An 18,228-nucleotide genomic window follows, 5' to 3' on the forward strand; every position below is an offset into this window, starting at 1 on the left:
CTGATAGATGCTCTAGCAGTACCTTGGTCGTTCAACCTGGCTTATGTGTTTCCTCCATTTCCTCTCCTACCTCGTCTGATTGCAAGAATCAAACAGGAGAGAGCTTCAGTAATCCTGATAGCGTCTGCGTGGCCATGCAGGACTTGGTATGCAGATCTAGTGGACATGTCATCTCTGCCACCGTGGAAACTGCCATTGAGACAGGACCTTCTCATTCAAGGTCCGTTCCAACATCCCAATCTAATTTCTCTGCAGCTGACTGCTTGGAGATTGAACGCTTAGTCTTATCTAAGCAGGTATTCTCTGACTCGGTCATTGATACTTTGATTCAGGCTCGCAAGCCTGTCACGAGAAAGATTTACCATAAGATATGGCGTAAATATCTTTGTTGGTGCGAATCCAAGGGCTACTCGTGGAGTAGGGTTAAGATTCGTAGGATTTTGTCCTTTCTCCAAGAAGGATTGGAGAAGGGATTATCAGCTAGTTCCTTACGCCATGGAGTTTGAATTTAGTTCTCAATGTTCTGCAAGGGGTTTCCGTTTGAACCCATGCATTCCATAGATATTAGACTATTATCTTGGAAAGTTTTGTTTTTAGTTGCTATCTCTTCGGCTCGAAGAGTTTCTGAGCTTTCTGCGTTGCAATGTGATTTGCCTTATCTTATATTCCATTCTGATAAGGTGGTTTTGCGTACTAAACCTGGATTTCTTCCTAAGCTTGTTTATAATAAGAATATTAATCAGGAAATTGTTGTTCCTTCCTTGTGTCCTAATCCTTCTTCTAAGAAGGAACGTCTCTTACATAACTTGGACGTGGTTCAGGCTTTGAAGTTTTACTTACAAGCGACCAAGGATTTCCATCAAACATCTTCTCTATTCGTTGTTTATTCTGGAAGACGTAGGGGTCAAAAAGCTACAGCTACCTCTCTTTCTTTTTGGCTGAAAAGCATCATCTGCCTGGCATACGAGACTGCTGGACAGCAGCCCCCTGAAAAGGTTACGGCTCATTCTACTAGAGCTGTGGCTTCTACATGGGCTTTTAAAAACGATGCTTCTTGGGTTTTCAAAAATGAGGCTTCTGTGGAACAGATTTGTAAGGCTGCGACTTGGTCCTCCCTTCATACTTTTTACAAATTTTCCAAATTTCATACTTTTGCTTCTTCTGAGGCTATTTTTGGGAGAAAAGTTCTTCAAGCAGTGGTGCCTTCCGTTTAGGTATCTGTCTTGTCACTCCCGTTCATCCGTGTCCTGTTGCTTTGGTTTTGTATCCCACAAGTAAGGATGAATCCGTGGACTCATCGTACCTAGTAGAAGAAAAGGAAATTTATGCTTACCTGATAAATTTATTTCTTCTACGATAGTCCACGGCCCTCCCTGTCATTTTAAGACAGATTATATTTTTGTTTTTCAAAACTTCAGTCACCTCTGCACCTTTTAGCTTTTCTTTTCTCTTCCTATACCTTCGGTCGAATGACTGGGGGTGGAGAGAAGGGAGGAGCTATATATACAGCTCTGCTGTGGTGCTGTTTGCCACTTCCTGTTAGCAGGAGGATACTATCCCACAAGTAAGGATGAATCCGTGGACTCGTCGTATCGTAGAAGAAATCAATTTATCAGGTAAGCATAAATTTCCTTTTTGTTGGGTAGTGGTTTCAGGCCTGGTGCCCTCAAAATGGGCCACCTCTTGTACCCTCCCGTCTTGGCATTCAGTGTCCGCTATAGCTTGGGTATTGTTTTCCCAAAAGTAATGAATGCAGCTGTGGGGCGTCTGTATTTTTATTCTTCTGGCACCTTTTTCACCCTGATATTTCTTCTACTGTTCCTTGTTCCTCAGCAGAATGACTGGGGGATGAGGGGAGTGGGAGGAGTATTTAAGCTTTTGGCTGGGGTGTCTTTGCCCCCTCCTGGTGGCCAGGTTCTTAATTCCCAAAAGCAATGAATGCAGCTGTGGACTCTTTCCATTGAAGAAAAGAAAATTATCAGGTAAGCATAATTTGTTTTTATCTAAGCAGGGATTTTCTGAGTTGGTCATTGAGACCATGATTCAGGCTCGTAAACCTGTTACTAGAAAGATTTACCATAATATATGGCATAAATATCTTCACTGGTGTGAATCCTAAGGATACTCTTGGAGTAGGGTCGGGATTCCAAGTATTTTATCCTTTCTCTAGGAAGGTTTGGAGAAGCGGTTGTCTTGTCAGTACTCTGAAAGGTCAGATTTCTGCCCTATCTATTTTGTTGCACAAGCATCTGGCGGACGTGCCAGATATGCAATCTTTTTGTCAGGCCTTGGTCAGAATCAGGCCTGTGTTTAAATCTGTTGCTCCACCTTGGAGCCTTAACCTTGTTCTTAAAGTTTTGCAACAGGCTCCGTTTGAGTCAATGCATTCCATAGATATTACGTTGCTATCTTGGAAGGTTATGTTTCTTACTGCTATCTCTTCTGCTCAGAGAGTTTCGGAACTCTCAGCTTTGCAGTGCGATTCACCTTATCTCATATATCATGCAGATAAGGCAGTTCTTCGTACCAAGTTTGGTTTTCTTCCTAAGGTTGTTTCAGATAGAAATATTAATCAGGAAATTGTGGTTCCTTCTCTCTGATCTAATCCTTCTTCTAATAAGGAACGTTTGTTGCATAACCTAGATGTTGTGCGGGCTGTTAAATTGTATTTGCAGGAGACTAAAGACTTTCGTCAGTCTTCTGAATTGTTTGTTAGTTTTTCTGGGAAATGCAAAGGTCAGAAAGCTACTGCTACTTCTCTTTCTCTCTGGTTGAGAAGTATTATTCGTTTGGCGTATGAGACTGCTGGACAGCAGCCTCTTGAGAGAATCACAGCTCATTCTACTAGGGCTGTCTCTTCTTCTTGGGCTTTCAAAAATGAGGCTTCTGTGGAACAGATTTGCAAGGCTGCAACTTGGTCCTCTTTGCATACTTTTTCCAATTTTTATAAATTTGATACTTTTGCCTCGCCTGGGGCTTCTTTTGGGAGAAAGATTCTTCAAGCGGTGGTGCCTTCTGTTTAGGTGACCTGTCTTGTCCCTCCCTAATCATCTGTGTCCTCTGGCTTGGGTATTGATTTCCAACAGTAATTGATGATCCCGTGGACTCACCATCTTAGGAAAAAACATAAATTTATGCTTACCTGATAAATTTCCTTCTTTCCGGATATGGTGAGTCCACGGCCCCGCCCTTTATTTCAAGTCCGTAAATTTTGACAAAATATCAGGCACCTCTACACCTTGTGTTATTCCTTTTCTTGATTTTTCTTCGGCCGAATGACTGGGTATTGTGGGGTGGGGGAGTGATACTTAACAGCATTGCTGGGGTGCTCGTTGCCTCCTCTTTCTGGCCAGGAGTGATATTTCCAACAGTAACTGATGATCCCGTGGACTCACCATATCCGGAAAGAAAGAAATTTATCAGGTAAGCATAAATTTAGTTTTTACCTCAAAATGTCTTAAGTATTCACATCCCATTGTAAAAGACTTTAAGCAACCAATCAGTATGCCTGTCCTGGGAATTGCAAGGGAGCGTGCCACATGCACTCTCATGTTATTTCCCTATTCAGTTTAAGAAAGTTTACAATTAAATCTCTTGATCACAGTAAAACAGTTCATGACCTCAGCACTGCTGATGCTGATTGGCTGCTGTTCATTTTTTTTTTACCTGCAGATGAGCAGTAACTGAAAGATAACTTTTTGAAAACACTTACTCTGGTGAGCTGAGGAATTTGTAAGGTAAAATATCTTCCTTTTTTACATAGAGATGTTAAGGTGATATTTTCTTGTCAACTTTTTACAGTTATGCTGCATCACTTTGAAGTGATTTAGCATATAAGTATTATGTCCCTTTAGGATCATCAGGACCTTAATATTTATTCATATAATTGCTGAATTTATCTGAATCTTTGCTGGAAACAAACTGTTGCTAAAGTTAATCATTTCTGTTTTGTTTGCAGCTGGTCAGCAGGGATTATCTGTTGCTTTTGACCTTGCTACCCATCGTGGGTATGACTCGGACAACCCTCGGGTTCATGGAGATGTTGGGATGGCTGGAGTTGCCATAGATACAGTGGAGGACACTAAGATGCTTTTTGATGGGATTCCTTTGGAGAAGATGTCTGTGTCTATGACCATGAATGGTGCTGTTATCCCTATCCTGGCTATGTTTATTGTCACTGGACAGGAGCAAGGTGTCCCCCAGGAAAAGCTGACTGGAACCATACAAAATGATATCTTAAAAGAGTTTATGGTCAGAAATACATATATATTTCCCCCAGAGCCATCCATGCGCATCATTGCTGATATATTCCAGTACACTTCTCAGGTATTCTTTCAACAAATACAATAAACCCCCTATTTAACCAGTTAACCCCTTCTTTGTGTGAGAACTATAGAAGCTGTGGGGCACTGCCAGTGGGCCACTTGTTTTATGAGATTGTACGAAACACGGCTTATGGTACTTCATGCAAAGAGACATTTAATGTGATTTTTTTTTTGTATACAGGGAGTGCAGAATTATTAGGCAAGTTGTATTTTTGAGGATTAATTTTATTATTGATCAACAACCATGTTCTCAATGAACCCAAAAAACTCATTAATATCAAAGCTGAATAGTTTTGGAAGTAGTTTTTAGTTTGTTTTTAGTTATAGCTATTTTAGGGGGATATCTGTGTGTGCAGGTGACTATTACTGTGCATAATTATTAGGCAACTTAACAAAAAACAAATATATACCCATTTCCATTATTTATTTTTACCAGTGAAACCAATATAACATCTCAACATTCACAAATATACATTTCTGACATTCAAAAACAAATCAGTGACCAATATAGCCACCTTTCTTTGCAAGGACACTCAAAAGCCTGCCATCCATGGATTCTGTCAGTGTTTTGATCTGTTCACCATCAACATTGCGTGCAGCAGCAACCACAGCCTCCCAGACACTGTTCAGAGAGGTGTACTGTTTTCCCTCCTTGTAAATCTCACATTTGATGATGGACCACAGGTTCTCAATGGGGTTCAGATCAGGTGAACAAGGAGGCCATGTCAATAGATTTTCTTCTTTTATACCCTTTCTTGCCAGCCACGCTGTGGAGTACTTGGACGCGTGTGATGGAGCATTGTCCTGCATGAAAATCATGTTTTTCTTGAAGGATGCAGACTTCTTCCTGTACCACTGCTTGAAGAAGGTGTCTTCCAGAAACTGGCAGTAGGACTGGGAGTTGAGCTTGACTCCATCCTCAACCCGAAAAGGCCCCACAAGCTCATCTTTGATGATACCAGCCCAAACCAGTACTCCACCTCCACCTTGCTGGCGTCTGAGTCGGACTGGAGCTCTCTGCCCTTTACCAATCCAGCCACGGGCCCATCCATCTGGCCCATCAAGACTCACTCTCATTTCATCAGTCCATAAAACCTTAGAAAAATCAGTCTTGAGATATTTCTTGGCCCAGTCTTGACGTTTCAGCTTGTTTGTCTTGTTCAGTGGTGGTCGTCTTTCAGCCTTTCTTACCTTGGCCATGTCTCTGAGTATTGCACACCTTGTGCTTTTGGGCACTCTAGTGATGTTGCAGCTCTAAAATATGGCCAAACTGGTGGCAAGTGGCATCTTGGCAGCTGCACGCTTGACTTTTCTCAGTTCATGGGCAGTTATTTTGCGCCTTGGTTTTTCCACACGCTTCTTGCGACCCTGTTGACTATTTTGAATGAAACGCTTGATTGTTCGATGATCACGCTTCAGAAGCTTTGCAATTTTAAGAGTGCTGCATCCCTCTGCAAGATATCTCACTATTTTTGACTTTTCTGAGCCTGTCAAGTCCTTCTTTTGACCCATTTTGCCAAAGGAAAGGAAGTTGCCTAATAATTATGCACACCTGATATAGGGTGTTGATGTCATTAGACCACACCCCTTCTCATTACAGAGATGCACATCACCTAATATGCTTAATTGGTAGTAGGCTTTCGAGCCTATACAGCTTGGAGTAAGACAACATGCATAAAGAGGATGATGTGGTCAAAATACTCATTTGCCTAATAATTCTGCACTCCCTGTATGTGTAGCAAGTATCTGCAGTTGAGTGCTGCATTGCAAAAGACCTGTATACCCGAATATTTATACCAGTATAAATGTTTTAAAATTGTAGTTTTGTTCACACAATTGACAAGGTTTTACAGATCAATGGCAGTTAAGGAATACACCGCTTGGAAAAAGCTGTTTTTAATATGTATTTCTGGAAACTTTTGCTGTTATTTATAAATGATAGTTAAGCTGTCCTAAGAGCAAATTAATTGTATAATTTAATTTAAATTCATTTGATGATTAATTGTGGTGGTCAGTAAAATCAGCTGGGTGGTGTGCTCACTATAAAGGTGCTGGGGAGAACACTGATAATAAAATATTATAATCACATATACACAAGTATAGGTTTCTTTTACCACAGGGTTTTTTTTTTTTATGAGAAAAAGATAACTTTAAACATATAATAATTGTTTAATGCTTATACATGCTATAAATCACATAATATTTAATTATACAATATATTCATGAAATTTAAGGGACACTAAATACATTTTATGCACCTCCCTATAATCATGGATGCTGCCATTTTGGAACCTAGGTAACACTGTAGGTATCTCAGCATTGGAATGTAGTTAAATAAATTTCAACCTATAACTATATGGAGGCAGAAATAAAAACCCTCAATACTATGCTTATAAATGTATTTATTGTTTAATATATTTGCTGGTACAACGTATAATTATTTATCTTGATATATTGGTGAGCCACGTGACCCGTTGACCTCTGGATGCATATATTGTATATTATTGTATAGCCACATGTGTGAGAGCTGGCCCTTATACAATATATATATATTAGGCGATAAGCAGTCTATGTTTGAAAAATTACAAACCCCAAAGGTGATATTGCAAAAAATGTAAAATTACAGAAAAAAATAAACAAAGCTATCCAAAATCAAAAATTTAAACCTAAACTAATACCCCTATAAAAATAAAAAATGCCCCCAATACAAAAACACCCCTTAACCTAATACTAAACTACCAATGGCCCTTAAAAGTGCTTTTGTAAGGCATTGTTAAACAGCTCTTTTTCCTAAAATATTTTACCAATTACCCCCTAACAGTAAAACCCCCCTTCCAACCAATCCCCAAAAATAAAAAAAACTAAGTCTAAAAAAAACTAAGCTACACACTGCCCCTAAAGGGGCATTTGTATGGGCATTGCCTTTAAAAGTGCATTCAGCTCTTTTACTGCCCTTAAAAGGGCAATCAGCTCTTTTACAGCCCTAAAAAAACCTAATTTAAAAAAAAAGACTAAGCCCCAAATAGGTACTCACCGTTCCTGAAGTCCGTCGGAGAGCTTGCTTCCCCGATGCACGGATCCGGAGCGGCGTTCCTCAGCGGCGATCTTTAGCGGTGGCTGTCCAATGCGGCGTGGAGGCTCCTCTTCATCCGATCTCCGTCGTACACTGAAAATTGAATGCAAGGTACTGCATTCAATTTGGGGTACCTTGCATTCCTGTTAAACAAGATCACAGACACAGTAGGTAAGAGAATATAATTCAATAGTATAATACAAAGTGTGCAATATGAATGATTATATGCACACAATTCCAGTGAAATTCAACTAACTGAGTTCCACTATAGCGGCTTCCACAGGCTTAATGTTAAATTTGTGCAAAACTTCCCAGAAAAATAAATAAACGCTGGCTTACCACACACAAGCTGAAATTCCGTCGGGAGTCTCTGGTCTCACCTCCACTAATAGACAGCTCAGCTCACAGCCTTGAAAGCGTGTTGTGCTCAATCCACACTGTGCGTGTAGCCTCGTTCTGATGGGGGTTTTACTGTTGGGGGGGGACTTAGTATTTTTTAAAAGTAAAAGAAATGTTTAACTTAAAGCAATGCCCTACTAAAGGCCCTTTTAAGGCCTATTGGTAGTTTAGATTAGGGGGTGTTTTTATTTTCATACGGATTAGGTTTGATTTTTTTTTTATTTTTGATAAATTTTGTTTGTTTATTTTTTTTCTGTTATTTTTTTTTTAAATTAATGTTAGGATTTTTTATTTTGATTGTAGCTTAGTTTATGTAATTGGGGTTAATTTAGGGGGTTAATAGGTTAATTAGGTTTATTGCGATGTGGTGGCTTGGCGGTTTAGGGGTTAATAGGTTAATTAGGTTTATTGCGATGTGGGGGGTTGGCGGTTTAGGGGCTAATATGTTAATGATGTTATTTGCATTGTTTAATTTGCAGATTAGGGCTTAATTACTTTATTATTTTGCGATGTGGGGGTTGGCGGTTTAGGTATTTGTTAAAACACAGGCACGTGTTTTTTCGTTATTTTGTGCGGGCGGTTACGTGTTTTTTTTTTTTTTTTTTTTTTTTTGAAGGCTTTGTTTGCTTACGCTGCATCCAGGTGGATTCTTTTGGCTGCGCGCACAGCCAACATTCTTTTGGCTGCCTCGCGCAGCTAACATTCCTTTGAGGGTGCATGTGCAACTGGCGACACCGACGGGCGCATTACAAACGCGATTATAGTATAGATATATTTATATGTAATGTGTGTGTAAATTGCAATCTTTCCTTCTTGTATTTCATACATATTTTTCTTTTGATTAATTGTTAATGTCTGTTAGAATCTTTGTTTCTTGTGTACAGAGTTAGAGAAAACGGCTATAGTAAACATGGCAAGTATTCTACATTTCATCAAGCACTAAACCAGCATTTGTTTCCACCTGTCTGTACAGCACATGCCAAAGTTTAATTCCATCTCCATCAGTGGGTACCACATGCAGGAAGCGGGAGCTGATGCTGTGTTGGAACTGGCTTACACAATAGCAGATGGCTTAGAGTATTGTAGAACTGGGCTGAAAGCTGGCCTCACTATTGATGAATTTGCACCCAGGTAAAGAAAAACAAAAATCCTTTGTTGATATGAAAGTCATCCAGTTTTTGTTTTGTATTTCCCAGATTTAGTATTTCAGTTATTTTCCATTTATTTTTGAATTGTGCATGGTATAAAATGTATGCATTTAATGGGTTTAATTCTTCAATCCTTACAGACTGTCATTCTTTTGGGGCATTGGGATGAATTTTTACATGGAAATTGCCAAAATGAGAGCTGGCCGTCGTCTGTGGGCAAACTTAATAGAACAAAACTTTCAACCTAAGGATCAGAAATCTCTGCTACTGAGAGCTCACTGCCAAACGTCAGGATGGTCTCTTACCGAGCAGGTGAAGCTAGAGACCTTTATTTAAAAATTGCTACTAAAGTCAAATTTAAGGTTCCATGATTTCGATAAAGCAGGCAATTTAGGAAGAAAAACATTTTGCAATATACTTCCATTATCAAACCCTGCAGATTTTTTTTTATAGGCACACTTTCTGAGGTTGCAGCTCCTACTGAGCATGTGCAAAACTTCACAATATATACACATGCATTTTGTGATTGGCTGATGGCTTTCAAATATTGGGGGAAATATGATTAACTTTGAAATTTTCCAGAACATCTTCTAATTTTTTTCTTCTATGATTCAGATTTAAAAAAGAAAAATGTTCCAATTTACTTCTATTATCTAATTTTTTTGTTCCCTTAATATCCTTTGTTGAAAAGGATACCTAGGTAGGCTCAGGAGCTGTTGATTGGTAGCTGCACATATACGCCTCATGTTATTGACTCCAAGTTAGCTCCCAGTATTGCAATGCTATTTTTTTCGACAAAAGGATATAAAGAAAATGAAGCAAATTAGATTAAAAAAGTAATTTGTAAAGTTATCTAAATAATTAAAGAAAATTTTGGAGTTTCACATCCCTTTAAGTCATATAGAAGAGATGCTTTAACATTGTGGCATCACTGCCAGTAATGCTCTAAATTAAAAGAAAAATCATGCATGCTTCATTTTTTGCAATTCATTTTTAATACTTTGTACCTTTATTTCTTTAGCTTTTGTCTGCTGCAATTCAGTCTTTTGTGATATCCAACCAAGTCAATATTCTCCCTTAAATCTCTTTCCCAGTCTCCTGATACCAGTGAGCAAACCATTACTTGCTAGTAACCATTCTTACAGGCTTTTATGTCTTTAACAATCTTTATTTATTCCACAAATAAAGCAACACAGTTTGCACCCAGACTGTGAACACTGAGCTATATCATGTTTACACCACTTGACCTTTGTCAAAGATAAAGCTTGGTGACTTAGTGCAGGGACTCTATGAAAAATTGATTAGCGTCTCTCTCTTCTGAGGTGCCCTTGAACGTATTGAACTTCATTTACTTGATACAAAGGATGTTAAAGGGATATGAAACCCAACATATTTGCATGTGATTTTAAACAACTTTCTAATTTACTTCTATTATCACATTTTCTTTGTTCTTTTGGTATATTTTGTTGAAAAGCAGGGACGTACGCTTAAAGGGACACTGAACCCAAAATTTTCCTTTCATGATTCAGACAGAGCATGCAATTTTAAGCAACGTTCTAATTTACTTCTATTATCAATTTTTCTTCATTCTCTTGCTATCTTTATTTGAAAAAGAAGGCATCTAAGCTAAGGAGCCAGCAAAGTTTTGGTTCAGAACCATGGATAGCACTTGTTTATTGGTGCTGTCCAGTCACCAAGGACAACCCAGGTTGTTCACCAAAAATGGGCCAGCATCTAAACTTACATTCTTGCTTTTCAAATAAACATACCGAGAGAATGAAGAAAATTTGATAATAGGAGTAAATTAGAAAGTTGCTTAAAATTGCATGCACTATCTGAATTACAAAAGACAAAATTTGGGTTCAGTGTCCCTTTAAGAGCCAGCCTATTTCTTGAGCACTGTAAGGCAGAAGTTTTGCAAGAATGCTATCCATTAGCAAGAGCACTAGATAGCAGCACTATGTCCTGTCATGTAGAGCTCCAAACACCTACCTAAGTATCTCTTCAACACAGAATATCATGGGAACGAAGAAAATTTGACAATAGAAGTAAATTGGAAACGTTTTACAAAGTGTTTTCCTCATTGGTAGATACTATCACTATTGGAAAGGGAATATTGAATCATTTGTAAGTAAATACATATTTTTTACCTTCTGCACAAATAATACTTAAAATTGTTTTTATACTGCTCTATTATGCAAAGCTTTGATGTAAGCCATATAAATCAAATAGCAGGGTTTAATTTAATATATTTATTGTACACTACAGTTTTACTCGCATCACATTTATTGTCCCAAATATATAATATTGCAAACAAAAAGTAAATGCAAAAAATACTCTATTTGTAATGAGCGTAAGTAGGAACAGGTCAGATTTAATATTAAACTTTTGTGATTTAGATAGAGCATACCATTTGGAAAAAAATTCTAACTTTTAGTATCTAATTTGCTTTGTTCGCTTGGTATCCTTTGTTGAAAATGCTCAGGAGCAGCGCTGCACTACTAGGAGCTAGCTGCAGATTGGTGGCCGCACATAAATGCCTTTTGTCATTGGCTCACCTGATCTGTTCAGCTAGCTCCCAGTGATGCTTTGCTGCTCGTTCAACAAAGGATAGCAAGAGAATGAAGCAAATTTGATAATATAAGTAAAATGGAAAGTTGGTTAAAACTGTATGCTGAATCTTAATCTTGAAAGAAAAATGTTAGGTTTCATGTCCATTTAAAGGGACATTCAACGCTGCACACAACATTAATCTATGTTGAAAAACTAAAAATCAAGATCAAGCTGCAACGTGCCCCCTTTCTCTTACTTCCTGCCTTCACCGTTGAATCGTCTACGATAACTTCTAAATTTGTGTCCTAATATGGCTGCCTAACTCCCCCCACCGTGACGTATAGAGCTTCTTCTTGAAACTAGCTGCCAGTGATATCCCATTTCTCGGACTTCAATGCAAAGCGCGTTCCTTAGGGCATGCGCGATAAACTAGGAACACTAAAAGCGGAACTATAATAAGCAAAGTTGTTTCCGTTGTTTTAACAATGTAAACTAAGGAGTTTATGCGGTTAGGGGTATTACCTAATATAACGAAATAGAGTACTATGCGTAATATAAGCGGAACGGAAACAACTTTGCTTATTATGTTTCCGCTTTTAGTGTTCCTAGTTTATCACGCATGCGCTAAGGGCCGTGAACGCGCTTTGCATTGCAGTCCGAGGAATGGGATATCATTGGCTGCTGGTTTGAAAAAGAAGCTCAATACGTCACGGTGGGGGGAGTTAGGAAGCCATATTAGGACACAAATTTAGAAGTTATCGTAGACGATTCAACGGTGAAGGAAGGAAGTAAGAGAAAGGGGGCACGTTGCAGCTTGATCTGGATTTTTAGTTTTTGAATATAGATTAATGTTGTGTGCAGTGTTGAATGTCCCTTTAAATGCACATTTTTCGTTTTTTGGTATACATAATTATTAATATAAATGATCTGAAGATATAAGATAATCATATTTATTTAAATATTTATAATTCCTTGGACTTTAAAGGGACATTCCAGACAAAATTTGAACCCAAATGGATATATTTCAGTTTTGAATAGAAGAATTTTTGTCATAAACTTGTATTAGCAAAAATGCTCCTAATAAAAGCTATAGCTGTTTCAGAAGTGCATTTAAAGTGATGGTAAATCCTAGCTTTTGTGAAACTATATGATTTACAATTGGAACAAATAAAGGGGACTTTCAGTCATGAAGTATAAAATACTTCATGCTGAAAGCTCCTTTATTTGTTGGAAGCGTTCACCGCACTGAGCTGCTCAGGGCGCCCACAGCAGAATGCTATTTGCTGTGAGGTGACAATTCCACCTCTTAGCCAATAGCTGTGCGGGCTATTCCGCTTGGCGTCAGTTGGAGTGCATGGCTATTGGCTAAGAGGTGGAATTGTCACCTCACAGCAAATAGCGTTCTGCAGTGGGCTGCCTGAGCAGCTCAGTGCGGCGAACACTTTCAACAAATAAATAAAGGAACTTTCAGCATGAAGTATTTTATACTACATGACTGAAAGTCCCCTTTATTTGTTCCAATTGTAAATCCTAGCATTTCACAAACGCTAGGATTTACAATCACTTTAAGTATTCACAGTGCACCAGCATTTTAAACACAGCATCTGCTCGGAGAGCCTAAGGTGCTTGTGCCATCTGGTAATGACTCAATTTGTTAATTGCTGACATGATACAAGCCCCACTGGTTCTGTATGCAGCCACAGTATTTAAAATGCTGGTGCACTGAGATTATCTAGCTATGCTTCACATACAGAGAAGAATGTTAACACTAAACCAGTGATAACATTTACTATAATCATTTTTACCAATACATGTATATTGCAAATATGTTTCTATTCAAAGATATAATTAAAGGGACACTGAACCCAATTTTCTCTTGTTAAGTGTATCCAGTCCACGGATCATCCATTACTTATGGAATATATTCTCCTTCCCAACAGGAAGCTGCAAGAGTCCACCCACAGCAAAGCTGCTATATAGCTTCTCCCCTAACTGCCATATTCAGTCATTCTCTTGCAAGCCTCAACATAGATAGGTCGTGAGAGTCTGTGGTGCTTTCTACTTAGTTTATTCTTCAATCAAAAGTTTGTTATTTTTAAATGGCACCGGAGTGTGCTGTTTATCTCAGGCAGTATTTGGAAGAAGAATCTGCCTGCGTTTTTCTATGATCTTAGCAGACGTAACTAAGATCCATTTGCTGTTCTCACACATTCTGAGGAGTGAGGTACTTCAGAGGGGGAATGGCGTGCAGGTTTTCCTGCAGATAAGGTATGTGCAGTAAAATATTTTTCTAGGAATGGAATTGACTAAGAAAATACTGCTGATACCGAAGTAATGTAAGTAAAGCCTTAAATGCAGCGATAGCGACTGGTATCAGGCTTATTAATAGAGATACATACTCTTGTAAAAATGTGTTTTAAAACGTTTGCTGGCATGTTTAATCGTTTTTTAACATTTGTTTGGTGATAAAACTTATTGGGGCCTAAGTTTTTTCCACATGGCTGGCTTAAATTTTGCATAGAAACAGTTAACTGAAGCTTCCCACTGTTGGCTGTGGCAGTTTGTTGTGTCTGTTTTTAAAAACATCTGTCATTTTTTTTTTTTTATCTGTTTTTTGCATTAAGGGGTTAATCATCCATTTGCAAGTGGGTGCAATGCTCTGTTACCTTATTACATGTACTGTAAAAATTTCGTTTGTTTTACTGCCTTTTTTTCACTGTTTTTCAAATTTTGACAAAATTTGTTTCTCTTAAAGGCACAGTAACGTTTTATATATTTGCTTGTTAACTTGATTTAAAGTGTTTTCCAAGCTTACTAGTCTCATTATTAGTCTGTTCTAACATGTCTGACATAGAGGAAGCTCTGTGTTCATTATGTTTTAAAGCCATGGTGGAACCCCATCTTAGAATGTGTACCAGATGTACTGATTTCATGTTAAACAATAAAGATCATTTTTTGTCTTTAAAAACATTATCACCAGAGGATTCTGTCGTGGGGGTAGTTATGCCGACTAACTCTCCCAACGTGTCAGACCTTTTGACTCCCGCTTTAGGGACTCACGCTCAAATGGCGCCAAGTACATCAAGGGCACCCATAGCGTTTCTTTTACCAAGGGATTCTGTCGAGGGGAAAGTTATGCCGACTAACTCTCCCCACGTGTCAGACCCTTTGACTCCCGCTTCAGGGACTCACGCTCAAATGGCGCCAAGTACATCAAGGGCGCCCATAGCGTTTATTTTACAAGACATGGCAAAGGTGGTGAATAATATTCTGGCAGCAGTATTAGTCAGACTACCTGAAATTAAAGGAAAGCAGTTAGCTCTGGGGGTAGATACAGAGCATACAGACGCTTTAAGAACCATGTATGATACTACCTCACAATATGCTTAGTCTGTGGGTGATTTTTTTTTGACTCAGGGAAGATGATTTAACCTGATTCTGATATTTCTACATTTAAAATTTATGCTTGAGAACCTCCACTTGTTGCTCAGGGAGGCTTTGGCTGCTCTGAATGAATGTGTACAATCGCAGGGCCAGAGAAATTGTGTAGACTGGATAAATAATATGCAGTGCCGGTGTGTACTGATGTTTTTCCAATACCTAAAGAGGTTTACTAAAAATTTTTTAATAAGGAATGGGATAGACCAGGTGTGCCGTTCTCTTCCCCTCCTATTTTTTAGAAGAATGTTTTCTAATAGTTACCACCACACGGGACTTCTGGCAGACAGTTCCTAAGGTGGAGAGAAGAGTTTCTACTCTAGCTAAGCGTACCACTACCTCTGACGAGGACAGTTGTGCTTTTTAGATCCAATGGATAAAAAATGTTTATTCAACAGGGTTTTATCCTGCAGCCCCTTGCATACATTGCTTCTGTCACTGCTGCTGCGGCGTTCTGGGTTGAGTCTCTTGATGAGGCTTTACAGTTAAGCGACTCCATTGGATGAATATATTTGACAAGCTTATGCTAGCCAATTCCTTTGTTTTCTGATGCCTTGTTCATTTGACTAGACTAACGGCTAAGAATTCTGTTTTTTACTATACTGGCGCGCAGAGCGCTATGGCTTATATCATGGTCAGCTGTCGTGACTTTAATAAATAAGCTACTTAACTTCCCTTCAAGGGGCAGACCCTATTCGGGCCTGGTTTGAAGGAGATTATTGCTTATATCACTGGAGGAAAAGGTCATGCCCTTCCTCAGGATAGGTCTAAATCAAGGGCAAAAAAAAAAAAAAAAAAAGTCTAATTTTCGTACCTTTTAAAAACTTCAGGGCAGGTGTGGCATCCTCTTCCTCTAAGGCAAAACAAGAGGGAATTTTTGCTCAGTCCAAGGCGGTCTGGAGACAATCGGACCTGGAACAAAGATAAGCAGGCCAAGGAGCCTGCTGCTGCCTCTAAGGCAGCATGAAGGAAAGGACCCCTATCCGGTAACGGATCCTATAGGGGGCAGACTTTCATTCTTTGCCCAGGCGTGGGCAAGAGATGCCCAGGATCCCTAGGCATTGGAATTTATATCCCAGAGATATCTTCTGGATTTCAAAGATCCCCCCCCCAAAAAAGGGGAGATTTCGCCTTTCACAATTATCTGCAAACCAGATAAAGAAGGAGGCATTCTTACATTGTGTACGAGATCCATCCAGTTCCAAGAGAGGAACAGGGACAGAGTTTTTACTCAAATCTGTTTGTGGTTCCCAAGGAGAGGGAACCTTCAGACCTATTTTGGATCTAAAGATCTTAAACAAATTCCTCAGAATTCCGTCGTTTAAGATGGAAACTATTCGTACCATCTTAACTATGATCCAGGAGAGTCAATAGAGGACTACAATGGATTTGAAGGATGCTTATCCTCACATTGTGATGCATAAAGATCACCATCGTTTTTCAGGTTTGCCTTTCTAGACAGGCATTACCAGTTTGTAGCTCTTTCCTTTGGGATATCTACAGCCCCAAGAATCTTTATGGAGGTTCTGGGGTCGCTTTGGCGGTCCTTAGACCGCGGGGCATAGAAGTGGCCCCTTATTTAGACGACATCCTGATACAGGCGTCAAACATCCAAATTGCCCAGTCTCATACGGACGTAGTACTGGCATTTCTGAGATCACATGGGTGGAAAGTGAACAAGGAAAGAGTTCTCTATCCCCAATCTCAAGGGTTTCCCTCCTAGGGACTCTGATAGATTCTGTAGAAATGAAAATTTACCTGACGGAGTCCAGGTTGTCAAAGTTTCTAAATTTCTGCCGTGTTTTTTTCATCCCATCCGCGCCCTTCGGTGGCTCAGTACATGAATGAAATCGGCTTAATGGTAGCGGCAAGGGACATAGTACCGTTTGCACGTCTACATTTCAGACCGCTGCAACTATGCATGCTCAGTCAGAGGAACGGGGATTACACAGATTTGTCCCCCTGTTAAACCTGGACCAAGAGACCAGAGATTCTCTTCTCTGGTGACTATGTCGGGTCCATCTGTCCAAGGGTATGACCTTCCGCAGGTCAGATGGGACAATTGTTACAATAGATGCCAGCCTTTTAGGTTGGGATGCAGTCTGGAACTCCCTGAAGGCTCAGGGATAGTGGACTTAGGAGGAGACCCTCCTTCTAATAAATATTCTGGAACTGGGAGTGATATTCCATGCTCTTCAGACTTGGCCTCAGTTAGCAACTCTGAGGTACATCATACTCAGTCGGACAATATACACGACTGTGGCTTACATCAGCCATCAAGGGGGAACAGAAGTTCCCTAGCGATGTTAGAAGTCTTACAATAATTCACTGGACAGAGACTCACTCTTGTCTATCAGCTATCCATATCCCAGGTGTTGAGAACTGGGAGGTGGATTTTCTAAGTCGTCAGACTTTTCTTCCGGGGGAGTGGGATTTCCTCCGGAGGTCAAGACCAAGCAGGAGAGGGCTTTGGTGTTTTTGACAGCGCCTGCGTAGCCACGCAGGACCTGGTATGCAGATCTGGTGGACATGTCATCCTTTCCATCACGGTCTCTGCTTCTGAGACAGGTCTCTCTACCTCAGGGTCCTTTCAACCATCTAAATAGAATCAATCGGAGATGGACTGCCTGGAGACTGAACGCTTGATGTTATCAAAGCATGGCTTCTCCGAGTCAGTCATTGATACCTTAATACAGACATGAAAGCCTGTCTCTAGGAAAATTGAACATAGATATGGTGTAAATATCTGATTGTTATGAATCCAAGGGTTACTCATGGAGTAAAGTCTGGATTCCCAGGATATTATCTTTTCTCCAAGATGTTTTTGAGAAAAGGGTTGTCAGCTAATTCCTTTAAAGGGGACAGATTTTTACTCTGTCTATTTTTTTGCACAAGCGTCTGGCAGGTATTCTAGACGTTCAGGCATTTGGTCAGGCTTTGGTTAGATCCAAGCCTGTGTTTAAAACTGTTGCTCCGCCATGGAGCTTAAACCTGATTCTTAAGGTTCTTCAAGAAGTTCCGTTTGAACCTTTTTTGTTCCATAGATATCATTCTTTATCTTGGAAAGTTCCTTTTGGGTAGCTAATTCCTCGACTCGTAGAGTCTCCAAGTTATCTGTGTTACAATGTGATTCTCCTTATCTGGTCCTTCGTACGGATAAGGTAGTCCTGCGTACCAACCTGGGTTTTTTCCTAAGGTGGTATCTAACAAGTACATCACTCAAGAGATAGTTGTTCCATGCTTGTATCCTAATCCTTCCTCAAAGAAGGAACGTCTATTACACAATATTGGA

The 18,228-nt window shown here is 39.5% G+C and overlaps 1 protein-coding gene across 4 annotated transcripts in view; it reads left to right on the plus strand.

Moving 5' to 3' along the window:
* MMUT (methylmalonyl-CoA mutase) overlaps window positions 1–18,228 on the plus strand; it is a 212,893-nt gene that overhangs the window by 80,245 nt on the left and 114,420 nt on the right. For all 4 annotated transcript variants that reach the window (XM_053709592.1, XM_053709593.1, XM_053709591.1 and 1 more), the window contains 3 exons: window positions 3,959–4,326; window positions 8,771–8,928; window positions 9,086–9,257. In XM_053709592.1, the coding sequence (XP_053565567.1) occupies window positions 3,959–4,326; window positions 8,771–8,928; window positions 9,086–9,257 (698 nt within the window). The remainder of the gene's footprint in view (window positions 1–3,958; window positions 4,327–8,770; window positions 8,929–9,085; window positions 9,258–18,228) is intronic.

The sequence above is a fragment of the Bombina bombina genome, chromosome 4 (genome assembly GCF_027579735.1).
Source record: "Bombina bombina isolate aBomBom1 chromosome 4, aBomBom1.pri, whole genome shotgun sequence".
NCBI lineage: Eukaryota > Metazoa > Chordata > Amphibia > Anura > Bombinatoridae > Bombina > Bombina bombina.